At 39.1% G+C, this 27,256-nt stretch overlaps 1 protein-coding gene across 8 annotated transcripts in view; it reads left to right on the top strand.

Moving 5' to 3' along the window:
• The window catches only part of RBMS3 (RNA binding motif single stranded interacting protein 3), a gene marked incomplete at its 3' end in the record, with an annotated part of 743,397 nt that extends 717,618 nt beyond the window's left edge, over positions 1–25,779 (top strand). For 7 of the 8 annotated variants that reach the window (XM_082637569.1, XM_082637570.1, XM_082637573.1 and 4 more), the window contains one exon: positions 9,902–10,096. In XM_082637569.1, the coding sequence (XP_082493695.1) occupies positions 9,902–9,953 (52 nt within the window). Of the gene's footprint in view, positions 1–9,901; positions 10,097–19,244 lie in introns of those variants that run through there. The other variant, XM_082637571.1, reaches the window with a different exon arrangement.
• Between the last annotated feature and the right edge of the window lie 1,477 nt (positions 25,780–27,256).

Here is a 27,256-nt window from a genome sequence, read left to right as displayed (position 1 = left end):
TCCTTAAATTACTTAGAGAGCAAAGTTCAGTTAGCTTTGTGTTAATTATGGAGATTAAAATTTGAAAGGTTTTGATTGAAACCAAAGGAATTAACAAAAGTTCAGTCTATATACAGATGTCTTGTCCTGCTAACTATTTTACTGTATAGGTAACAGTCAAAGCCCTGGTGAATAGAAAATTCCCAAAAGACTCCTCCTGTTTGCAGAGTGCTGTTCCATTTCTTGATCATCAGTTTTCTTTCATCTCCATACACATTTAGAGATTTGTTTGTTGTTGAAAGATCAATGATGGTGATGGCGTCTTCAGTGTGTACTTTAACTTCTACCGTCAGTCCTCCAACTTAAATATGCCAGGACATGACTGAACCTTGCAGATACAAGGTACTATTATCACTGTCATCAGTATCATCACCACCACTACTACTATCATGATTACTATTACACAGTAACTTTCAGGAATCATCCTTAGTGACTAAGGCAGTTTTGGCTTTTATTTGTAAGTTTTTCTATTTTTATTTTATATTGGAGTGTAGTTGATTAAAAATGTTGTGTCAGTTTCAGGTGTACAGCAAAGTGATTCACTTATACACATACATGTATCTCTTCTTTCTTCAAATTCTTTTCCATTTAGGTTATTACAGAATATTGAGCAGAGTTCCCTGTGCTATACAGTAGGTCCTTGTTTGTTACCTATTTTGAATATAATAGTGTGTATATGTCAATCCCAAACCCCCAATTTAGCCCTGCCCCCCCACTTTTCCCCTTTGGTAACCATAGGTTTGTTTTCTAAGTCTGTGAGTCTGGTTCTGTTTTGTAAATAACTTCATTTGTGTCATTTTTTTAGATTCCACATGTAAGCCGTATCATATGATATTTGTCTTTCTCTGTCTTACTTCACTTAGTATGATAATCTCCAGGTCTATCCATGTTGCTGCAACTGGTATTATTTCATTCTCTTTAATGGCTGAGTAATATTCTGTTGTATATATGTACATCATCTCCTTTAATCATTCATCTGTTTATAGACATTTAAGTTGCTTCCATGTCTTGGCTATTGGAAATAGTGCTGCAGTGAACACTGGGGTGCATGTATCATTTCGAACCATCATTTTCTCCAGATAGATGCTCAGAACTGGGACTGCTGGATCATATGGTACCACTATTAGCTTTTTAAGGAACCACCATATTGCTTTCCATAGTGGCTTTAGCAATTTACATTCCCACCAACAGTGTAGGAGGCTTCCCTTTTTCTCCACACCCTCTCCAGCATTTATTGTTAGTAGACTTTTGATGATGGCCATTCTGACTGGTGTGAGGTGATATCTCATTGTAGTTTTTTTTTTTTTTTTTTTTTTTGCTGTACGCGGGCCTCTCACTGCTGTGGCCTCTCCCGTTGCAGAGCACAGGCTCCGGATGCGCAGGCCCAGCGGCCATGGCTCACGGGCCCAGCCGCTCCGCGGCATATGGGATCCTCCCAGACCGGGGCACGAACCCGTATCCCCTGCATCGGCAGGCGGACTCTCAACCACTGCGCCACCAGGGAGGCCCTCATTGTAGTTTTGATTTGCATTTCTCTAATAATTAGTGATGTTGAGCATCTTTTCTTCTTTGAAGAAACGTATATTTAGGTCTTCTGCACATTTTTTGATTGGGTTTTTTTTTTATTGAGTTGCATGAGCTGTTTATATATTTTGTAGATAAATCCTTTGTCAGTTGCATCATTTGCAAATATTTTCTCCCATTGTGTGGATTGTCTTCTCATTTTGTTTATGGTTTCCTTTGCTGTGCAAAAGCTTTTGAGTTTAATTGGGTCCCATTTGCTTATATTTGTTTTTATTTCCATTACTCTAGGAGACAGATCAAAAAAGATATTGCTGCAATTTATGTCAGAGAGTGTTCTTCCTATGTTTTCCTCTAAGAGTTTTATAGTATACAGTCTTATATTTGGCTCTTTAATCAATTTTGAATTTATTTTTGTATATGGTGTTAAAGAATGTTCTATTTTATTCTTTTACATGTAGCTGTCCAGTTTCCCCAGCACCAGTTACTGAAGAGACTGTCTTTACTCCATTGTATAGTCTTGCCTCCTTTGTTATAGATTGACCATAGCTGCCTGGGTTTCTATATTTCTCTTTTTGTGCCAGTACCATACTGTTTTGATGACTTGTAGCTTTGTATTGATAGCATAGTCTGAAGCCAGGGAGACTGATTCCTCCAGCTCCATTTTTCTTTCTCAAGATTGCTTTGGCTATTCAGAGTCTTTTGTGTCTCATACAAATTTTAAGATTTTTTTGTTCTACTTCTGTAAAAATGCCATTTGTAGTTTGATAAGGATTTCACTGAATCTGTAGATTGCCTTGGGTAGTATAGTTATTTTGACAATATTGATTCATCCAGTCCAAGAACATGGTATATCTTTCCATCTGTTTGTGTCATCTTTGATTTCTTTCATCAGCATCTTATAGTTTATTGAGTACAGGTCTTTTGCCTCCTTAATTAAGTTTATTCCTAGGTATTTTATTCTTTAGGGTGTGATGGTAAATGGAATTGTTTCCTTAATTTCTCTTTCTGATCTTTTATTGTTAATGTATAGGAATGCAACAGATTTCTGTGTATTAATTTTGTAGCCTGCAACTTTACCGAATCCATTGATGAGCGCTAGAAGTTTCCTGTTAACATCATTGGGATTTTCTATGTATTGGATCATGTCATCTGCAAACAGTGATAGTTTTACTACTTCTTTTCTAATTTGGATTCCTTTTATTTCTTTTTCTTCTATGATTACTGTGGCTAGAACTTGCAAAACTATGTTGAAAAAAAGTGGCAAGAGTGGACATTCTTGTCTTGTTCCTGATCTTAGGGTGAAAAGCTGAAAGCATTTCCTCTGAGTATGATGTTAGCTGTAGGTTTGTCATGTATGGCCTTTATTATGATGATGTATGTTCCCTCTAGCCCCCCTTTCTGGAGTGTTATCATAAATGTGTGTTGAATTTTGTCAGAAGTTTTCCTGCATCTATTGAGATGACCGTATGGTTTTTACTCTCCAGTTTGTTAATGTGCTGTATCACATTGATTGATTTGCATATACTGAAGAATCCTTGCGTCCCTGAGATAAATCCCACTTGATCATGGTGTATGACCTTTTAATGTGTTGTTAGATTAGGTTTGCTAGTATTTTGTTGAGGATTTTTTGCGTCTATGTTCATCAGTGATATTGGCCTGTAATTTTCTTTTTTTGTGATATCATTGTTTGGTTTTGGTATCAGGGTGATGGTGGCCTTGTAGAATGAACTCGAGAGTGTTCCTTCCTCTGTAATTTTTTGGAATAGTTTCAGAAGGATAAGCATTAGGTCTTCTATATATGTTTAATAGAATTCACCTGTGAAGCTGTCTGGTCCTGGGCTTTTGTGGAAGATTTTTAATCACAGTTTCAATTTCAGTACTTGTAATTGACCTATTCATATTTTCAATTTCTTCCTGATTCTATCTTGGGAGATTTTACCTTTCTAAGAATTTGTCCATTTCTTCTAGGTCGTTCATTTTATTGGCATATAGTTGCTCATAGTTGTCTCTTATGATCCTTTGTATTTCTGTGGTGTCCACTTTAATTTCTCCCTTTTCATTTCTAATATTATTGATTTGAGCCCTCTTCTATTTTTTCTTAATGAGTCTGGCAAAAGGTTTTCAACTTTGTTTATCTTTTCAAAGAACTAGCTTTAAGTTTCATTGATCTTTTCTATTGTTTTCTTCATCTCTGTTTCATTTATTTCTGCTCTGATCCTTATGATTTCTTTCCTTCTACTAACTTTGGGTTTCACTGTTCTTTTACCCTAGTTGCTTTAGGTGTAAGGTTACGTTGTTTATTTGAGATATTTCTTGTTTCTTGAGGTAAGATTGTATTGCTATAAACATCCCTCTTAGAACTGCTTTTGCTCTGTCCCATAGTTTTTGGATCATCATGTTTTCATTGTCATTTGTCTCTAGGTATTTTTTGATTGTCTCTTTGATGTCTTCAGTGATCCATTGGTTGTTTAGTAGCACATTGTTTAGCCTCTACATGTTTGTGGTTTTTACAGTTTTGACTGTAATTTATTTATAATCTCATAGTATTGTGGGTGGAAAAGATGCCTGATATGATTTCAATTTTCTTAAATTTACTGAGGTTTGATCTGTGGCCCAAGATGTGATCTATCCTGGAGAATGTCCTATGTGGAGTTGAGAAGAAAGTGTATTCTGCTTCTTTTGGTTGGAATGCTTTATAAATATCAATTTAATCCATCTGGTCTAATGTGTCATTTAAGGCTTGTGTTTCCTTATTGATTTTCTGTCTGGATGATGTGTCCATTGGTGTAAGTGGGGTGTTAAAATCCCCCACTATTATTGTGTTACTGTTGACTTCCCCTTTTATGGCTGTTAGCATTTGCCTTATACATGAGGTGCTCCTATGTTGGGTGCATATATATTTATAATTGTTATATCTTCTTCTTGGATTGATCCCTTGATTATTATGTAGTGTCCTTTGTCTCTTGTAACAGTCTTTGTATTAAAGTCTATTTTTTCTGATATGAGTATTTCTACTCCAGGTTTCTTTTGATTTCCATTTGCATGGAATATCTTTTTCCATCCCCTCACTTTCAGTCTGTATGTGTCCCTAGTCCAAAGTGGGTCTCCTGTAGACAGCATATATATGTGTCTTGTTTCTGTATTCATTCAGCCAGTCTGTGTCTTTTGTTTGGAGCATTTAATCCATTTACATTTAAGGTAATTATCAGTATTTATAGTCCTATTGCCATTTTCCTAATAGTTTTGGATCTGTTTTTGTCAGTCTTCTTCCCTTTCTCTTTTGTTCTCTTGTGGTTTGATGACTCTAGTGTTGTGTTTGGGTTACTTTTTCTTTTGTGTGTTTGTATCTATTGTAGTTTTTTGGTTTGCAGCTCCCAGGAGGTTTTGATATAGGAGTCTATATATAAACAAGATTATTTTAAGTTGCTGGTCTTTTCATTTCAAATGCAATTGCCATTTCCTACGTTTATACTCTTCTCACAGTTGCTGGTTTTGATATCATATTTGTTTGTGGATGATTTCCTACTATTACTTTATGTTTTCCTTTACCAGTGAGCTTTCCCATTTGTGATTTTCTTGTTTCTAGCTGTGACCTCTTTTTTTTCTCCCACGTAGAGAAGTTCCTTTAGCATTTGTTGTAAGGCTGGTTTGGTGTCGCTGAATTCTTTTAGCTTTTGCTTGTCTGTAATGCTTTGGATTTCTCCATTGATTCTGAACAACAGCCTTGCTGGGTAGAATATTCTTGGTTGTAGGTACTTCCCTTTCATAATTGTAAATATATAATGCCACTCCCTTTTGGCCTGCAGAGTTTCTGATGAAAAATCAGCTGATAGCCTTATGAGGATTCCCTTTTATGTTATTTGTTGTTTTCCCTTGTTGCTTTTAATAATTTTTCTTTGTATTTAATTTTTGTTACTTTGATTATGGTGTGTCTCGGTGTGTTCCTCCTTGGATTTATCCTGTATCAGGATCCTGTATTCTACATTTCCTGGACTTGGGTGACTGTTTCCTTTCCTGTGTTGGGGAAATTTTCGGCTATAATATCTTCAAATATTTTCTCAGGCCCTTTCCCTTTTTCTTCTTCTGTGAATGTTGGTGCATTTAACATTGTCCCAGAGGTCTCTGAGACTTTCATCATTGCTTTTCATTCTTTTTTCTTCTTTTAAATAAATTTATTTATTTATTTATTTATTTATTTATTTTTTGCTGCATTGGGTCTTCCTTGCTCTGTGTGGGCTTTGTCTAGTTGCGGAGAGTAGGAGCTACTGTTCATTGCAGTGCATGGGCTTCTTATTGTGGTGGCTTCTCTTGTTCCAGAGCATGGGCTCTAGGCATTCAGGCTCAGTAGTTGTGGCTCACAGGCTGTAGAGCACAGGCTCAGTAGTTGTGGTGTACGGGCTTAGTTGCTCTGTGGCATGTGGGATCTTCCCAGACCAAGGCTCGAACCCATGTTCCCTGCATTGGCAGGCGGATTCTTAACCACTACACCATGAGGGAAGTCCCCCTTTTTTTTTTCTTTATTCTGTTCTGTGGCATTGATTTCCACCACTCTGTCTTCCAGTTCACTTATCTGTTCTTCTGCCTCAGTTATTCTGCTATTGATTCCTTCTAGTATATTTTTCATTTCAGTTATTATGTTGTTCATCTCTGTTTGTTTTTTCTTTGTTCTTTAAATCTTCTATCTCTGTTGAAAATTTTTTGTATCTTCTTCGTCTATACCTCCATTCTTCTTCTGAGGGTTTGTATCACTTACTATCATTACTCTGAATACTTTTTTCAGGGAGATTGCTTATCTCCTCTTTATTTAGTTGTTCTTGTGGGTTCTTCTCTTGTTCCTTCATTTGCAACATATTTCTCTGTCATCTCATTTGTCTGTTTGTGTATGTATGTGGTCTCCTTCCCGCAGGCTGCAGGATCATAGTTCCTCGTGCTTCTGGTGTCTGCCCCCTGTTGGGTGAGGCTGGTCCAGGGGCTTGTGTAGGCATCCTGGTGGGAGGGGACTGGTGCCTGCCCTCAGGTGGGTAGAGCTGGCACTTGTCCCTCTGGTGGGCAGAGCCGTGTCAAGGGCTGTGTTTTGAGGTGGCTGTGAGCTCAATATGTCTTTAGTCAGCCTGTCTTCTGATGGGTGGGGCTGTGTTCCTATCTTGTTGGTTGTTTGGCCTGAGGATTTACAGCACTGGAGCCTGCAGGCTATTGGGTGAAGTCAGGTCTTTGTGGCGTAATGGGGACTTCCCAGAGAGCTCACGCTGATCAGTATTACCTGGGACCTCTGCTACTTGTGCTCCCACAGTGAGCTACAGCTGACCTGGCCTCCCCAGAAGACCCTCCAAGACCCCTAGGTAGGTCTATCCCAGGTTCCTATGGAGGTACTGCTTTGTACTGGGCCCCAGTGCATGTGGGATCTTGTATGCCTTCCAGGAGTGGAGTTTCTGTTTCCCCCTGCCTTGCAGAACTCCTGCACTCAAGCCCCACTGGGTGTCAAGGCTGAATGCTCTGGGGGTTCTTCCTCCAGATACCAGACGCTCAGACTGTCTTGGAGGGCTATTTTTATGTGGGAATGTCCCTGCATAGCCTATATTGGTTTAATATTTTTTGGTGCAAGAGGTGTTTTTATTAGAGATGTCTGCCACCTCTTTTCTCAGTGTATGCTGGTAGTTAACCCCTTGATACAGTAGGTGTGACTGGTGTTGTGGTGACCAGAGCCTGCCCTGCATATTTAGTGGGGACTCCCCTTTGCTCTGTGGTTGTCACTGCCCTGTTTGGATCAGGGTCTGCTCCCTAGTTGTTGGAATAGAGGCCCCCAGATCTGTTTCTTAGCTGTGTTTCTGATCTGTGGTGTGATGTAGACAGGATTGGAGCATTCCCACTGAGAGAGAAGCCACTGAGTATTCCTCCTCTGGAACTGTTCACCTGTGAGTGTGCTCTGCTTTGTCACCTTTCACCCGTTGTGGGAGCACTCAGATTACACTGTTATTGGCACTGCTGTCAGCCCCACCTTAACCATAGGTATGCCAGCAGTTGGCCCTGGTGTCTCTCAGGCATTGTTTTCACCAAGCCACCAGCACAGGGCCACTGAAGTCAGGTCCCAAGATTGTAGTAATCATGGATCTGGACAGGCTATAGGCACTGTGGAAGCATCTCAGACTCTGGCCTTGCCCAACCCCCACATGTACCTGCCCACAAAGTCCACAGCTGCTAAAGCTTGACCCATCTTGGCTGTGGGAGCACTCATTGTCGGATCAGATGTTCTGCAGGTTCTGAGTTTACAAAGCTAGTTGCAGGGTGTAAATCCAGTTTGTGCAGCTGTGAGGAGAGATTTCAGCTCTTCTCCCATCTCTCATGGCCCCTGGGGCTCACCTATGGTTTCAGCCCCACCTATGTATGTCGGCCACCCACAGGCATCTGCTCCTGAAGCTGCCCCGGAGCACACAAGCCTACCCTGGCAGGAGGGGGTGGAGTAGGCGGCAGCCAGGGGCATAAGAGCCTGCCCCAGTGGGAGCCCTTCCCAGTGCCTGGGGAGGCAGGGGCTGGTGCATGGGGAGAGAGGCTGCATAGGTGGCCTGCCCTTTGCACATCACTCAACAACGGCACTTCACTTCTATGGCGATCTGGGCTTGCTCTCCGAGCATTCTCCATTGTGGAGTTCCTCACTCCCATCCCCTCAGACTGTCTTCTCACAGCCAACAGCACGTCTGCTCTCCAAACCCAACATTCTAGCACCCTGCCCCTGTATACACCAGTGGGCACACCTCTCAGGTTTGGGTGTGCAGGGCTGTGGCATGGACCATCTGTGTAGGTTTCACTCTGTCCAGCCTGCCACAGACCAGTTGCTGCACTCTCTTTCAAGCCCCCAAAGCTCCCCTCTGTCCCAGCTGATCTCCCCACCACTAAGGGGGCTTCCCTGGACATGGGAAATTCTCCTCCCCTTCAGCTCTCCCCAAGGGGTGCAGGCCCCGTCCCACTTCTCCTCTTCCTTTTCCCTTCTTCTTTCTTTGATCCTACTCTGTTATGTGGGGATCTTTCTGGTCCTCTTAGTTGTCTGAGGTCCTCTGCTAGTGTTCAGGAGGTGCTCTGTGAGAACTGTTCCATTTGTAGATGTATTTTTTTTTTTTTTTTGGGTACACGGGCCTCTCACTGTTTTGGCCTCTCCCGTTGTGGAGCACAGGCTCCGGACGTGCAGGCTCAGCAGTCATGGCTCACGGGCCCAGCCGCTCCACAGCATATGGGATCTTCCCGGACCAGGGCACGAACCCGTGTCCCCTGCATCGGCAGGTGGACTCTTAACCACTGCGCCACCAGGGAAGCCCTGTAGATGTATTCTTAATGCATTTGAGGGGAGAGTTGAACTTTACGTCCTCTTACTCCTCCATCTTGACTCCCCCTGTAATTTAATTTAAAATACCTTTAGTATAGATATAAATAGACATTATGATATTAAATGTATGTGTGATGGGTTAAACTATTTTTCAGGGGCACTCAGTGACCCTAATCAGAATTTCACACCCCACAGGAGGTCAGCTCTCATTTAATGAGAAAGGCCAGAGGGTTGTACAAGTATTTTAAACTATCCATATTTCAATTAGCATAATGATTGTTAGAAATGAGTTGCCTGATGAAAGCAGTGCCATGTTAATTAGCATAATGAAACTGGAAATGAGCTCCCATTTGTGAAATTTGGAGTATTCACGATAGCATGCATTGGCTAAAGTATTTTAGAGATACTCTCCACTCTACACAGGAAAGATAGAATAAGACTGTAGGGAAACTTGTAGCCTATAACTTTAGGGGTGTTGCTTGTGGCTTATTCTCAAAACAAGACTGTTGTAAAGTAGATTTCTCTCTAAGGAAAATGTAGTCCCACCTCTAGAAAATGGTCAAGATACAAACCCTCTTCCTTGCAACTGTCCAGAACCTCCTCTTCTCCCTGCCTGATTAAATCAGCTTTAGCTGCCTCCACTTGTAAGCCCACAGTGAGATGCTCTCTTCTTTCTCAGGGTTGTCCCCACCTTTCATGGTCACTGTATGATGTGACAGGGATGGGGGTCTCTGCCTGACCCAGAGGGAGCATCTCTGCCTCTGATAGATTCTAGCAAGACTGTCCCCATCCACCTTTACACCTAGACCCTGATTCACTTGCAGTATCCAGAATCATGCCAGAATCTATGCTAGGACACATACCCCTGCCCTCAAGAATTTTCAGTCTAATATGAGAACCTGAGGCTGGAGTGTGGTTAACTAGGCAGGAAAGTTGTAGGAGAAGAGACCAGCTTTATAGAGCCTTTGGTCCTTGGATTCTTCTTAGCTTTGTGTAGACTAAGTATTCTCACTTTTATTCTAGGGGAGCTGCAAAACCTTTGGAGGGCTTGAAGAGAAGGAATGATGGGATTTGATTTACCTTAGATGACTCCAGCCTCAGGTTCCCACCTCCAGATTTTTGAACTTCCTGTTTCCTCTACCTAGAATGCTTTTCCTCTAAGTCTTTCCAAGATTAGCTTATAATTATCTTCCACATCCAGACCTACATGAGAGACCTTCCCTGATACCAAATCTTAGGTATTTATCCAGCCACTTTCTATTACAGAATATACTTAAATATTCTGTTTTGAGATTCTTTTTCTTTTTGATTGTTTGCTGATTGATCCATTGATTGTACATCTACTCCTTGTGGGAAGTAAAATCCAAGAGAGTAGGGAGGCATCTGCCTCTTTCATTGGTCTTTCCTTAGCATCTGGAATACTGCCTGCCTTTCTCATAGTAGGCACTCAAGTCAATAATTGATGATTGGATGAATAAAGGTGTTATTTTCATTTATCCAGACATCATTAAACTGTTAACAAGGAAGGTGTTGAATCACTTATTTCCTCATTATGCTTTAAAACAACCAAAGCCAGTTTCACCTACTCACAAAGCCTTGACAGATGCTTCTGGCCACACAGTATCTCTCATCTCCTACCAGTGTCTCTCACTGTGTTCCCACATAGCTAATCTCTGTTCCCTTCTCATATATTAACTAACTCACTGAGCATACTTAAAAACTTCCAATCTGCTTGGAACAGAGTGCCAGAGACTACCATATTATTTGATGGGATTCACACAGGCGTTTAGCTAAATTTAAAAAATAAAAAACAGGGCTTCCCTGGTGGTGCAGTGGTTGAGAGTCCGCCTGCCAATGCAGGGGACATGGGTTCATGCCCTGGTCTGGGAAGATCCCACATGCCGCAGAGCGGCTGAGCCCGTGAGCCATGGCTGCTGAGCCTGTATGTCCAGAGCCTGTGCTCCACAACGGGAGAGGCCACAACAGTGAGAGGCCCGCGTACCACAAAAAAAAAATAAAAATAAAAAATAAAAGAGGAGGCGGAGACAAGATGGCAAAATAGAAGGACGTGAGCTCACTTCTTATGAAAACACCAAAATCATAACTAACTGCTGAATAACCATCGACAAAAAAATGCTGGAACCTACCAGAAAAGTTATCCTACATCCGAAGACAAAGAAGAAGCCACAATGAGATGGTAGGAGGGGTGCAGTCATGACAAAATCAAATCCCATACAGCCAGGTGGGCAAGCCACAAACTGGAAAATAATTATACCACAGAAGTTCTCCCACAGGAGTGAAAGTTCAGAGCCCCACGTCAGGCTCGCCACCCTGGGAGTCTGACAATGGGAAGAGGAGCCCCCAGAGAATCTGGCTTTGAAGGCCAATGGGGTTTGCAGGAATTCCACAGGACTGGGGAGAAAAGAAACTCTCCTCTAAGAAGCCACACACAACATCTCATGTTCATTAGGACCCAGGGAAAAAATGTAATGGCTTCATAAGAACCTGGGACAGACCTACCTGCAGGTATTGGAGGGTCTCCTGCAGAGGTGGGGGATGGCTGTGGCTCACTGTGGGAATAAAGACACTGGTGGTGGCAGTTCTGGTGAGTACTCATTGGCGTGAGCCCTCCAGGAGGCTGCCGTTTTCTCACCAAGACCTGGCCCCTCCCAACAGCCCATAGGTTCCAGTTCTGGGACACCTCAGGCAGAACAGCCAAAAGGCCAGGAACACAGCCCCACCCATCAGCAGACAGGCTATTTAAAGTCTTCCTGAGCACACAGCAGCCAGCTAAACACACCCCCAGACAAAGCCCTGCCCACCACAGGGACAAGATCCAGCTCTACCCACCAGTGGAGATCGTAAGAGACTACTACAAGCAACTATATGCCAATAAAATGGACAACCTAGAAGAAATGGACAAATTCTTGGAAAGGTACAACCTTCCAAAACTGAAACAGGAAGAAATAGAAAATATAAACAGACCAATCACAAGCACTGAAATTGAAACTATGATTAAAAAACGACCAACAGGGGCTTCCCTGGTGGCGCAGTGGTTGAGAGTCCGCCTGCTGATGCAGGGGACACGGGTTCGTGCCCCAGTCCAGGGAGATCCCACATGCCGCAGAGCGGCTGGGCCCATGAGCCGTGGACGCTGAGCCTGCACGTCTGGAGCGTGTGCTCTGCAACGGGAGAGGCCACAACAGTGAGAGGCCCGCATACCGCAAAAAAAAAACGACCAACAAACAAAAGTCCAGGACCAGACAGCTTCACAGGCAAATTCTATCAGAAATTTAGAGAAGAGGTAACAACTATCCTTCTGAAACTCTTCCAAAAATTTCAGAGCAAGGAACACTCCCACACTCATTTTACAAGGCCACAATCACCCTGATACCAAAATCAGACAAGAATACCACAAAAAAGAAAATTACAGGCCAATAACACTGATGAACATACATGCAAAAATCCACAACAAAATACTAGCAGATGAAATCCAACAACACAGTAAAAGGATCATACACCCTAATCAAGTGGGATTTATCCTAGGGATGCAAGGATTCTTCAGTGTATGCAAATCAATCAATGTGATACACCACATTAACAAATTGAAGAATAAAAACCATATGATCATCTCAATAGATGGAGAAAAAGCTTTTAATAAAGGTCAACACATTTATGATAAAAACTCTCCAGAAAGTGGGGCTAGAGGCACCCTACCTCAACAAAATAAAGGCCATATATGACAAACCCATAGCTAACATCATGCTCAATGGTGAAAAACTGAAAGCATTTCCTGTAAGATCAGGAACAAGACAAGAATGTCCACTCTCGCCACTTTTATCCAACATGGTTTTGGAAGTTCTAGCCTTGGCTATCAGAGAAGAAAAAGAATTGAAAGGAATCCAAATTGGGAAAGAAGTAGTAAAACTGTCACTGTTTGCAGATAACATGATACTTATACATAGAAAATCCTAAACATGTTAACAGAAAACTAGCTCATCAATGAATTTGGTAAAGTTGCTTGATACAAAATAAATGCACAGAAATCTGTTGCATTCCTATAAACTAACAATGAAAGATCAGAAAGAGAAATTAGGGAAACAATTCCATTTACCATCACATGAAAAAAATAAAATACCTAGGAATAAACCCATCAAAGAAGGCAAAAGACCTCTTCTCAGAAAACTATAAGATGTTGGGACTTCCCTGGTGGCACAGTGGTTGAGAATCCTCCTGCCAATTCAGGGGACACGGACTCAATTCCTGGTCCGGGAAGATCCCACATGCCATGGAGCAACTATGCCCATGCGCCACAACTATTGAGCCTGTGCTCTAGAGCCTGAGAGCCACAACTACTGAGCCCACGTGCCACAACTACTGAAGCCCACGTGCCTAGAGCCCGTGCTCTGCAACAAGAGAAGCCACCGCAATGAGAAGCCTGCGCACTGCAACAAAGAGTAGTCTCTGCTCGCTGCAACTAGAGAAAGCCTGCACACAGCAACAAAGACCCAATGCAACCAAAAATAAATAAATAAATTTATAAAAAAGAAAACTATAAGATGTTGATGAAAGAAATCTAAGATAACACAAACAGATGGAAAGATAAACCATGTTTTTGGATTGGAAGAATCAATATTGTCAAAATGACTATACTACCCAAAGCAATCTACAGATTCTATGCAATACCTATCAAATTACCAATGGCATTTTTCACAGAATTAGAACAAAAAATCTTAAAGTTTGGGGATTCCCTGGTGGCGCAGTGGTTGAGAGTCCACCTGCCGATGCAGGGGACACGGGTTCATGCCCTGGTCCAGGAAGATCCCACATGCCACGGAGCGGCTGGGACCGTGAGCCATGGCTGCTGAGCCTGCACGTCTGGAGCCTGTGCTCTGCAACGGGAGAGGCCCCAACAGTGAGAGGCCCGCGTACCGCAAAAAAAAAAAAAAAAAAAAAAACAAAAAACTTAAAGTTTGTATGAGACACAAAAGACCCTGAATAGCCAAAGCAATCTTGAGAAAGAAAAACGGAGCCAGAGGAACAGGCTCCCTGACTTCGGACTATACTACAAAGCTACAGTCATCAAAACAGTATGGTACTAACACAAAAACAGAAATATACATCAATGGAACAGGATAAAGAGTGCAGAGATAAACCCACATACCTATGGTCAACTAATCTATGACAAAGGATGCAAGAATATACCATGGAGAAAAGACAGTCTCTTCAGAAACTGGTGCTGGGAAAACTGGACAGCAACATGTAAGAGAATGAAATTAGAACACTCTATGACACCATACACAAAAATAAAATGTATTAAAGACCTAAATGTAAAGCTGGATGGTATAAAACTCTTAGAGGAAAACATAGGAAGAACACTCTCTGACATAAATTGCAGCAATATCTTTTTTGATCCACCTTCTAGGGTAATGAAAATAAAAAGAAAAATAAACAAATGGGACCTAGTTAAACTTAACAGCTTTTACACAGCAAAGGAAACCATAAACAAAATGAAAAGACAGCCTACAGAATGGGAGAAGATATTTGCAAATGAAGCAACTGACAAGGGATTAATCTCCAAAATATACAAATAACTCATAGAGCTTAATGTCAAAAAAATAGACAACCCAATCAAAAAATGGGCAGAAGATCTAAATAGACATTTCTCCAGAAAAGACATACACGTGAACAAAACACACATGAAATGATGCTCAACATCACTAATGATCAGACAAATGCAAATCTAAACTGCAGTGAGGTATCACCTCCCACCAGTTAGAATGGCCAACATCAAAAAATCTACAAAAAATAAATGCTAGAGATGGTATGAAGAAAAGGGAACCCTCCTATACTGTTGGTGGGAATGTAAATTGGTACAGCCACTATGGAAAACAGTATGGAGGTTCCTCAAAAAACTAAAAGTAGAGTTGCCATATTATCCAGAAGTCCCACTCTTGGGCACATATCTTGTGAAAAGCATAATTCAAAAAGATACATGCACCCCAATGTTCATCGCTGCACTATTTACAACAGCCAAGACATCAAAGCAACCTAAATGTCCATCAACAGAGGAGTGGATAAAGAAGTGGTACATATATATACAATGGAATATCACTCAGCCATAAAAAAGAACAAAATAATTCCATTTGTAGCAACATGGATGGACCTAGAGATTGTCATACTGAGTGAAGTAACTCAAACTGAGAAAGACAGCTATCATGATATTGCTTATGTGTGGAATCTAAAAAAATGGTACAAATGAACTTATTTACAAAACAGAAATGAAGTCACAGATGTAGAAAACAAACTTATGGTTACCAGCGGGGAAAGAGGGAGGAGATAAATTGGGAGAACACGATTGACACATACACACTACTATATATAAAATAGATAACTAATAAGGACCTACTGTGTAGCACAGGGAACTCTACTCTCTACTCTGTGATGGCCTATATGGGCAAAGAATCTAAAAAAAAGTGTGTATATTTATACGTATAAAACTGATTCACTTTACTGTACACCTGAAACTAACACAATATAAATCAACTATATTCCAATAAAAAGTAGATAAATCAATAAATTACAGACAACACAACAGAAGGTTATAGGACAAAATTTAGAGAAATATTTAAAATGTGCATGTGAACAAAAAGGTTATATTTGGAATCATGGGTATTCCAAATTACACTTTCCAAGCTAAAAAAACATTACTTCCCATTTTGTATTCATGCTTTTTTTCTCTCCTATTGTTAGAAGAGGCTATTAATGCAAGAGACTCTGATTACTCTTAGCCCAAACGGGGGAAATGATACCTGTGTTTTATTTTGGAAGTTCTTTGGAAATTCCTTTTCCTGCTTAGGTTATTCTCAGTTTTTCTTTGTGCTATTTAGGAAATCTTAAAAATAACTAGGACTTTAAAAGTATGAGTCTTCAAGCAAAGTTACATTCTAATAAGCAAAATCAGAAGTCCTTGGTTCAGATTCCATCTTTGCCACTTGTTGTCTCCTCAAGGAGCCTCCCTCACATCTTTAAAGTGAGAGATAGATCAGTGTTCTCCAAAAAGTATAAATTAGGTATCCAGTGCTGAGCTAGGATTTACCACCCTGCCCTGGAACACTAAGCTAAGTGAAATGCTTGCTTAATTGCAGCTCTCTTCAAAGCCGTTAATATGCTAGTGGCCGTGACCTCCTAGAGGGCCAGATAGATAGATACTTCCTGAAAGATTTGAGTGTGTGCTGCCCTCCTCCTTTGGAATGCTAAAGAAACAAACAAAAAATTAACAAATTATTAAAGAACTAAACAAAAATTTTATTGTCAGCATGATGATTATTTTGATACTAATTTAAAAGATTACATTTTTTCAGAACAATGTTTTTTTCTATTGATACCTTTCTTTGTTGGTGCCCTAACCGCACGTTTAGTTTATAGTGGGTAATCCAGTAGTGGGAGTATACTGTGCAGGTTTTCCACACTCTGGATCACAGAATCCCTCTTTTCACATGAAAATTTGTGAAGCTAATCTGTTAGAAATGACTCTGGGGAATACAGCATCCTTAGATCATCTTTAAGCATTCTTCTAGCCTAAAAGTCTAGAATTCTAAGATGATGATTTGCTACTTTTTAATATATTCACTCTGCTTTTTGGGGGAGTAGGCACAGGGAGGATGGAGGATGAGAGTATTCAGAATGACTCTGTGATCTTAAATTTGGTCAAACTCTCAGTCTTCCAACCTTCACAGTGACCTTAGAAGGCCTTTATCTCAACCCCAATATTGTTGGTCTTTTTAATTCTTCAGGTCTTCTCTGTCTAACTGAACTATCATGACACCAATTGCCTTTAAATTGTCAGTACGGTAATGAGCAAATTATATGCCCTTGATTACCATCCTTACATGTCCTTTAAGCTTGTGAATAATAATATATTTCTATTTGCACAGTACTTTACAGTTTGCAAATGATTTTCATAATCATGCTCTCATTCACACAAATTTCTCTTTTTACATTGCAATTCATTTTATTTTTAAAATAGTCTCACTGCACAACTTAAAATGTTCTTGTTGCTCTCGATCACAGCCTTGACACTTTGAAAGCCTACTGTTTTTATGAATGCCAGTGCATGACATAAGCATTATGTAAATGTGCACTTTCACACTTCATTAGGACAGAGAAGGTGCACAGGAGTGAATTCAGTTCTATTAAAGAGCAACACCTTTTTCCTTCAAACTTCAGCTAGTCATCATGAAAATGTAAAGCACAACCATTTATTTCTCCTCATTTGTTTTCATGTAGCAACGAGACCACTTGAAGGATGAAGCAAGTGATGGTAGGAGGCTATTGGAAACATTTGTGTAAGGTTATAAAACTTGAAAGTAGCTCAGCCTCACTCATAAATACGGATGCTTAGATACCAGCCCATGTGACACACCTGAGCAGTGAGGGGGTTCTGTGTCATGTAGTCCATTAACTAAGACAGCATTCACTGAGCAGCTCTGATGGAGATTCATGCTGTATTAGGCATTTTCTGCTCAATGCACAATAATACTAGGGTAGAAGATGGGAGTGGGAGCAAAGAATAGACCAAAAAACAAACATAAAAACACACACAAAATTTTGTTCCCATAACAAGATAGATTTTTAGAAGTAAATGGCATAAACCTAAACTTTGCAAAGATGTACAGAGAGATCAAATATATACCATGGTTCCCATGACTACTACTACTAAAATTTCCCTTACTGTTGCTGCTATTATGAAAATTTTGATTGCTTTTATTCTTAAAAGGAACCCCACTTTCTTGCATAACACAGACATAATATGTATTTCTAGAGACTTAAACTCTTGGTTAAAAATGGAAATATTCACTCTATCAATGAGTTGCTTTCCTTACATGATTCTAGTAACAAATTACCCAGGTTTCTAACAGCTATAGCTGAGACATATGAGAGCTTTTTGCAAATTAGGAAAAGAAAACCCTCAGGCTAACTGTCAAAACATCCCAGGCTAGTTCAAAACCTTGTTGAGGGCTTTTTGTGAATTTGAATAAGGGCCACTTGCTCAGGGCAAATGCAGCCCTGCACCAGAGTACACAGCTTGGGGAACAGACCATGGGCTAAAATCAGCCCCCAGGCACTCCTTCGACCAAGCATCCTGTGCAGTGAAACACCTGGACAACTCTACCCAGCAGTACTGAGGTTTCTTTACTAAATTAAGCAACTGGGCACCAGAAGAACCCACAGAACACTGAGGGAAGAAGGCTTCATCTAAATAGGACCTACAGATAGTTTGAAGCATCTTCATTTTAAAAGATACCCCTGAAATTCTTGAGCTAAATTCTGATCTGTGGGTGGAAGAGATAAGAGTAAAGATCAACCCACTATTAGCTCAGCCCTGTCATACAGATGGGGCAGAATCAGAAGAGATTATGTGGGCTGGGCTGGCAAAGTGACATATAATAAAAATAGCATTTGTCTTGTTAAACACCTACAACGTGCCTACCAGTCTGCCAGAGTCCTGGAGAGTAAAAAGTAGAAGTAAAATATAGTCCCTGCTCTCAAGAATTTAAAACCTTGTTGAGATAGAGAAGCAAGGAAGAAGAAAAGAAATTGGAAAGTGAACAAAACTGCATTGCCCTCTTACCTGTCTTATTTACATAAGCCTTCTGCTTATGTGGATACACTTGATGGGCTCCATGAGGTAACAAAGAATCAATTGCTGCAGATGTAAGCTCTTATATACAGGATGGATAAACAACAGGGTCCTACTGTATAGCACAGGGAAGTATATTCAATATCCTGTGATAAAGCACAATGGAAAAGAATATTAAAAAGAAGTATGTGTATATGTATATCTGAATCACTGATTTCTGCTGTGCAGAAATCAACACAACATTCTAAATCAACTATACTTCAATTAAAAAAAAAGACAACCCATTGCTATATCCTGGGTACATAGTAGGGAATCACAGATTGTTTGACTGAGTTTGTGATGAATCTCATGGAAGTTCTGAAAGGACAGAATTACTCAAGGAATTTCTGGAGGAGCTAAAACATAAGCCAAGCATTGAAGAATACATTCCATGAACATAGGAAATATTGCTTGTCTAGATATATTTGTATATTTACAACTTTACAACTGAAAGATATTCTTGATCTATTAGCCATGCTATTTAATATAAACAAACTCCAGCTCAAATAGATATTTGTGTGAAAGTGGCAGAATTTGACACTCTCCTAAGCCCAATGTGCTTTTTTAACTGTTATATTGAAAGAGCTTGGTAGCTTTTAAAGAGCGCTCACTGGAAAAGAGCACAGAAGGTGATTTCAGAGTTGTTTTGGTGTAATGACCCCTCTTATTCCATTGTTTTCACAGACCATAAACAAGACCGAACGAAGAATGTCCGTCTGAAACTCTGCCTTGAATGAAGAAACTTCATTGAACAAGCAGTTGGCTTCCAGTTTTGCACAGGCGTCGATGGAATGCTTTTTTTTTTTTTTTAATTTTCTACTTTACCCAATGAAAACAACGTGTTTTTATGTGCTGTGCAAGTGGTTCCTCCATGTGGTCTGACAGTTTATTTTTGCCATCATTCTTTTTAAAGAAAAAAAAATCCCAGAAGAGGACAACAACAACAACAAGCAAACAAAGCAAAACATGGAAGGTTGACATTTATCTGGAAGAACATTTGAATTCAGAACTTATCTGAAGGTGTAGATAGATTTTTTTTTTTTAATGGAAAATCTGATGTCAAGAGGTGGGCAAGCAGAAATGGAAACAAATTGTCTTCCTCAGTAATTAAGCTACTCTTTCTTTTTCCCTTCTTGTTTAAATATAGTGGGTTGGTTTTTTTAATTTTTTTTTCTTAGAAATATTTAGGTAAGGTTTATCTTGAATCTTAATTGCCTTAATTTTAAGGACGTCAAAGGCTCTCGAGGCAAGCTCTCAACGTCTTGTTTAAAAAAAGAAAGAATTGAAATATTGTGCCAGCTTTCACTGGTACAGAAGTTTAAGACTATGAGTTTTTAGGGTGAAAAAAAACTGTACAGTTTAAAAGAAAATGTTTTTTCTTCATTTGAAGAAAATTTGTTGATAAAAGAAACCATGGCAACTGCAAGAATTGGGAAAATGCTGGGACTTCTCATGAACTTTGTCTTAAGTGTTGAATCATTCTAGAAGGCTAAAACATTTTACGGTAAAGTTATTAACGTTGGTTTCAAAACAACTGCATTAGAAATAATGCGTGTTTGGGGGGCAGAATGCAGATTTTTTTATTTCTGAAGCGTGATGGCTAGCAAAAGCTTTAGTGCTTTTTATCTGCAGTCTTTTTTATGAGCTTTACAAACTTTTTAGTCAGCTTTGCTTGTCACATTGCAAAACCTAGCTTAAGAGCATTTTAAAAAAAAAAACAAGTAGATAGGAGCTTATGGTCAAAAAGTGAAAAAAAAAACCACAAAAAAACAAAAAAAGCAATAGATAGAGAAATTGTTGACAATTTCTGTAGTCTTTCCTAGTTGTGATCAAATTCAGCCTATGGATGGCCTATTTTATACCAAAGATGAAGTGGCACCCTATTGCAGTCCAGAAGATAGAGGTTGTTTTCCTTTTCTTCTCTTTTCTTTTTTAAAATTTTATTTGACCTACATGGCCGGACCAGTTCTTACTTTGTTGTTTGTTTAAACTACCTTCCACTGGTGTTTTACATACTGCAAAAAAAAAAAAAAAAGTTTTTATTTTAAATGTATTTTTGTTGATAGTAGAAGCTTGTTCCTGTGTGGTCAGCAGTTTCAGTACCAAGAGTTCTGGATTCCAACCAATAGAGCCAAATGGCTTTAAATTCCATGTGCTTTTCTGGTTCCGTCCTAGCTCTCTTGAATTGTGAAGCCTGTATTGATGGCCACCAATGAGCTACAACACTTGTTTAACAGGTTGAAACTTCTTTATATGAATTTTGAACTCAAGATACTCCCCGAACTGGTCTGAAAGATCACTTGTCAAAAAAGCTCAGTGATGCTCTGTTGAGTGGTGAGTGGTCTCCTGAAAAAGTCTCACTGTATTTGTAACAATAGTCATCCTTCTAAATTCCCGCACTTCTAGATTTTTGTCTTCTCACCTCAGTCTTTGTCATCATCTACCGTGAATAGCCACCTTGACTCCGCAATTGGGGAGGGGATATCTTTTTTTTTTCTTTTTTGCCTCTTTTCATTGTATTTTCATATCCTGGTGTTGTCAGAAGAAAGAGAAAATAGACTTTTTAATTTCAGTTTAGCTCCTTGAGGCAAATAGGACCAATAAGATTGAGGATTCTATTAGTGGAATTTAGGTAAGCTTTTAATGCTAGCTGACAATCAAGAAATTGTATGGTTTATATGAATAAGAACCCAAATAATTAGATTTGATCAATTATTAAAGCCAAAGGCGATATATTTGCATTGAGAATGATGCAAAACATTGTCTAAAATGAATTAAATTGACTTACCAAACATCTCTGCATATTTGAGCCATGAAATCCATGTTCAACCTATACAGTTTTACCTGAAATGAAGGACAGTGGAACTTTGTTAATTGACCCATGTGGTAGAATGGCTTTCTAATGTATCATTAGAATCAATAGGTGAAATTCTTCTCACAAAGTCACAGGAACCTGTCTTAGTCCAGAAGGAAGAGGGTAATGCATACAGTGCACTGTAAAAGAAAACAGCGTAGGTGTTTAAAAACTAAAATATTAAAAAGTAAAGCATATTCCCATTAGGTCAACATGAGTAATGAGTTTGACTCATAAAAAAATAATCAATATTCTACTATTTATGACCTGTAAACAAAGGCCTAGTGTTGAAATAAACCCAATTCTCTTATTTGAAAAACCCCATGAATTGAAAGCTCATTATCTAGAGAGTGATTCCATATCTTTGTGGTCCAATTAGAGGCAAAAATATAGCTAAGGCAATGTAGCATGTGCTACGAAAAAGTTTCAACTGGTCACAGCCATCCTTATGGTTTTCCATACTTTAGAGAGAATCCTAAATTACTTTCTTCTGTTCCATTTTTCAGCTTTTTTCTGTTCCATTTTTCCGCTTCTCATGTATTTTAAGGGTGGCACTTAAGTTTTCTCTTTGAGAAATGGGCCCCCAAGTTACTGGGGGATGAACAAACCTGTATAGGAACTGTGCTTTTTGTTTCTCTTTTTCAGTCTCTGAACTCTTTGTATAAATAAGGATTATCCTGGGCATAATTCATTTGAATATGAAATCAACATGCTTTCTTTTTCTTCTGTAAAAAAAGAAAACAAAACAAAACTTAATGTGATACAAAGAAAGTCTCATTTACACAATCAACAATGAGACTAAGAGGTAGCTACCATGTGGCTGATGAATGTGCCTAGGTAACTTCCTGTTTCTATTCAAAACTACTGCTTTATTTATACATTCAGCAACATTTTTTTCAACTATAAAATTTCAATAATCTCAATTTTTTTAAACCACTTCAGGCAAATTTTATCATTTTGCCTGTGTCATTTTATGTGTCCATGTGTGCTCTGTGTTTGGATTTTTTATATTAGGCCATTCTATAAAATATTTTAAATCTAAAAGGAAAAAAAAGAAGGAAAAAGTGGCACATGTTCAAATTTACACATCATCTCACCTAAAAATTGTTTTTAAGAATCAAGTCTGGGGAAAAAATAAAAGCATCAACAGGTAAGCATTGTATGAAAAGTAAAACAAACTTTACTTTTCATACTTTACATTGTATGAAAAGTAAAACAAACCAAAACATGTGTTCAGTACATACAGACATCAGAGTCCTAATTTAATCAGCAATATGGATTATGGTGACTTTAACCCAATTTAGGACTACAATCATTTTTTAAAGTATTCTGTTTCACAATACTTCAAGCATTTATTCAGATGTTTCCATTTTTCCTTTCAATTGTAATTGCCAAGACTTAGCCTAAATGTCAGGAAACAAACTAAAACCACAATCCAAATGGGATAAAAATCATCTCCTCCAAACTCTAGTTCCATGGTCAGTGGAGGAGTAGGTATTCTTTTAATAACGAGGAGGTGTTGTCAGGAAGGAAGTCTGTGTAGTGACTGGGAGCTCCTCAGAGCATGGCCATGTCTTCTGAAGACATCACGGAACCTAGGTGAACTAAAGGTAATACTTGCAGGGTGGGCGCCTCTTTGTCCTTCAACACGGGCATGTCTTGAATATTGCAAGTCATATGCTATTCTAAAAATAATCTACCTGACTGCAGTTTGTTCAGGGTTAGTTTGTTTCCTTGGTAGATTTCAATCATTCAGATGTTGTCACCATGCTTCACTTGAATCAATTCTCCTGTGACCTTAACATCTGCCACATTTGACAGCATATAAGACTCACTTCCATCCCTCCTAATGAAAAACTACATGGTGTTAAAAGCGTCTGTATCAGAGATGGAAAGCCCAGGGCAGGAGAAGGCTAGGTGGAGCAGGAAGTTTGCTGTACCTACAGAGTCCATCAACCCCTTGCAAAACTGTTTTATAATCATTTTCAGTCCACTTATGAGAAAATAAAAGTACTAAAAGTACTTAGTTTTTTTAACTTTATTTGAATAATTGGGGTGTCTATTATATATATATATACACACACCCACACACACCCATGCCCACCTATGAGTCTTTCACAGTGGCCTAAAATTCCAATTAATGAAAGTTGAGATGTGATTACGACCTTTGCAGTCTTCTTCAAGCTTGAGGAAAAGTTTCAATGGACTGTCTAGACAGATGATAATCTTAGTAGGAGACTGAAAATACATTTGACAATTCAGTCTCATTCTTAATCTGAGTGCAGGAACCACTGCAAGATGAGCTGATCAGCCGAGAGAAATTTTTAAGTGGGTTTCAGTGATAAATGTTTTTTATATGATATAAAACCAAATGAAAGTATAATATTTATGTAGGTATATAACAACATTCAGCACATTGGAAGAATCACACTTCATAATCAAGTTTAAGCATGTCATAGAGCCTTGATCTATATTCTCTTGTCCACAGTAGGGAGTAAGGATGAGATTTTGTTTTTCATGTTATTGTGACTGGCATGCCTCAAACTTCTGAGCTCGCTGGGACTGACATCCCCTCATACCAATTTGAGGGACTGACGGGCTTGAAACAGGCTCGTTGATTCTGTATATGATACCCCTTCTGTGAAAGAGTAATAATGGGATTTCATTAGTGAATCAATTTGTTTTGCAAATGACACCTACTGTGGCACTGGAAGACAGCTGAGTCTGACTCAAATTGAACATTTCTTACAAAATATTCTGAAATTTGAAATTGGTCCCTTAATCCAAGTGCTCTTGTTCATGGCTCTCCTCTGTGGAGTACATAGAGTTCAGGAAAGTACAAAAGCTAAGAACAAAATCCCTGAGTGGCCCAAATGATCTATGTTGATGTAAGGCAGGGGAGCTCAGCCCCGATTGGTGATTTCTTTTATCTCTGGTTTTATACCTCATTACCTATGCTGTCACATAAAAAAGGCTGGATGGCTTCTCCATATTTATTTCTTTGTATTTCTGGGAGGGAAAACAAACTTTTTAGAAAAGCATCTTCTACGCAGAAGCTCTAAAGTTGAAGCAGGGGTGAGATTGATCTTGGAGTCTGCAGGAAGAACCACTAGGCCACTGGGTCATGCTTTTCTTCCACTGTATTCCCTCCAGTTAGTGACTGCCCTGAAGCCCCAGTCCTCCAGAAATACAATACTCCCAAATTTTGAAGGGCTAATCATCTACTTTGTGCACCTGTTTTGTCTTCTCTTTTCAACTATTAGGACTTGGGCTCTATTTCCTCCTATTAGCATTTCACCCTGAGGATGGAAAAAGAAACATTTGGAAATAATATTCAAATCTATTTTGTTCCTTAGGTATTCATTTATTGAAGCAGTTTGAAATCATTGGTAAAATTAATGTCAGTGCATTATATTCTGTGGGATTTTAATATCCATAATGTCCCTTTCCCATCCACCACAAACAATTGTGAGTTGGCTGTATTCTTGCAGAATATAAAGGAAAAAACTGTAGCAAAGAATTTGGCTTCCCTCAAAAGAAAGCTATTTTGGATTTGTTCACTATTGAAATTTGAACCAGTAGAACAGGTCAACTCAAAATTGAGTTACAGGATATAGTAACAGCCCTTGGTTAAATATGCACTCTTATCCCTATCTTAAATCTTGGACCAAAAAATTGCAGTGTTTATTTTTTGACTTTGCATTACAGTATTAAGGCTTTAATGACCTTGACACTCCGGTGAATTTTTTAAAAATAATTATTTCAAGTTTAAATAGTATCCAAAATGTAATTTTAGGATTATACTGTGTATTTTAAACTCTCTGGTCTTACATTATTAAGAAAGATGCTCTGTCCTCCTCCCCAAAATATGTTATTTCCTCATATATAAAAAAGGAGTTATTCCATAGTTTTCAAGAACTATAAAAACTATTTCAAAAGAGACACTTGAAAAAGTTTTCACCATTCTGAGAATTATTGCTTCCATTTATTTAAAAAGAATGTAATTGGAATCTTAATTTTAAAAATATATATGTAAAAGTGTACTTGCTATGAAATAGTTTATAAAAAAGAAAAAGGGACACAGCTTCTTTTAAAACCCTTGTTTCAGGCCATATATGACTTCATAGAATTTCCAAAACATCATTCGAGTTTGAACTTTATTTAAGAGCATTTTGTACTGCTGTCTCTGTCATGGAAAATTCTGTAATTCTACAGTGTTTCTGGCTTTATTTTTAATTTTTTCATCTGTACCACAGTCAAATTAGCTACCATTTTCCCCATTCCTTGGGCTTTCTGTAGATCAGTGGATGTTAGGTTTAAACTTCTGTTTTCTTTGATGAAGCTTTCAATAAAAAATGAAAATAAAATCAACCAAGTAGGGCCGTTGTGGTTTTCTTCACTCTACCAGAGATGGATTGAGGGAGGGCATAGTGGAAGGAACAGTGTCTGTATTTAATTGACTTCCTACAAAATTTCTCAAAAAAAGAACCATCCCTGGTAACAAAACGTGAGAGAAGAGGGACCACTGTATTCATGCAAGGGAGCTTGGAAAAGCCATTGTTTAGGAGCTTTGGGGGTATGGACCACTTAGGTGTCCCTAGGACCTCACACACTCTTCCCAATTTTTACGCTTAAGGATTCAGAGATCATCCACCTCCTGTCTAACAAACACGCCCAACATCTACCAATAACGCTGTATTTAAAGGGGTGCTGACAAAGATAACTCTTTTAGCTGCAGTCCAACATTAGTACAGTGAAAAGTAATATAGCTCAAACTTAATCTCAGAGGGTTTTTATTCTGGATTTTTTTATAAAGGAGCGTCATTTACGATAAAGATGAAAAAGTCTCTCAGCTATCAAAAAGTCTGTCTTTTTGTTTAAGTCCTTAGAAACGGAGCAGTCTTCTCTCCCAGGTTCTTTCTCCTACCCTTAGGAAGTTGCAGGTTACTTCTGTTACAAAGTGGTCACCAGGTGGCACTGCTGTATTAGTCTCTAGATGATTCCAAACCCAAATTCCAGGTCTTAAACAGAAGCAGTAGTGTGAGGGATGGCTGTAATAGCAAGAGTCACAACTAACGGAGCTGAGCCTTTGCCAGAAAGTGTGTCAGGCCCCACACTTGAGTTCACACAACCCCCACACACATGCTCTCAGATGGGTCCTGCCATTGCCCGCATTTTCCAGATGAGGCTTGGAAAGTATGGCAAACCCCCCATGGACCTACATCTTAGAAGGGCTACAGTATGCTTCTCAAAACAGATTCAAAATCTCAACCCCTAGATTCTAAGGTTTTTTCTTCTGCGAGGGCTTTGAGAAATGCCAATGTGGAAGGCACCTTTTTTATTCAATATTTTTTTTTCCAAAAGTTCATTTGACCTGAGATTTTGTGGTTTCTGTAGAAGAGGGCATTGGACAGTCATTCTGATCACTTGGTCACAATTGACATTTTCCATCCCAGAAATAACTTGCTGTTTCCATCATCTCTCTGATTTGTTCTGGAAGGAAAGGACCTATTTACCAAATAAGCATAACTTTTCATTGACTATTTCATTTAACAGTGCCCAGCACACAGACACTCTGTAAACATTCTAATGATAAAAAGATAGACGCTTCTCATTTACAAGGATGTCATATTCTAGTAAGCACTGGTTTATGATAACATTTTAGCATGAAATAAGATCAGGAGATTTTATGAGCAATACACTTAACCCTTCCATGGCTTGATGCAAAGTGGATGGAGAGACTACCTGGTATGAATGCAATCATATCTTCTCTCATCCACACACAGGGAGGACCTTCAGACCCTTCAATGCTGCCTTTTCCTAATTCAGAACCTTAGCAGAG

This window comes from Mesoplodon mirus (genome assembly GCF_964341445.2).
Source record: "Mesoplodon mirus genome assembly, chromosome: 12".
Classification (NCBI taxonomy): Eukaryota; Metazoa; Chordata; class Mammalia; order Artiodactyla; family Ziphiidae; genus Mesoplodon; species Mesoplodon mirus.
This window is presented reverse-complemented; position numbering and strand designations above follow the sequence as displayed.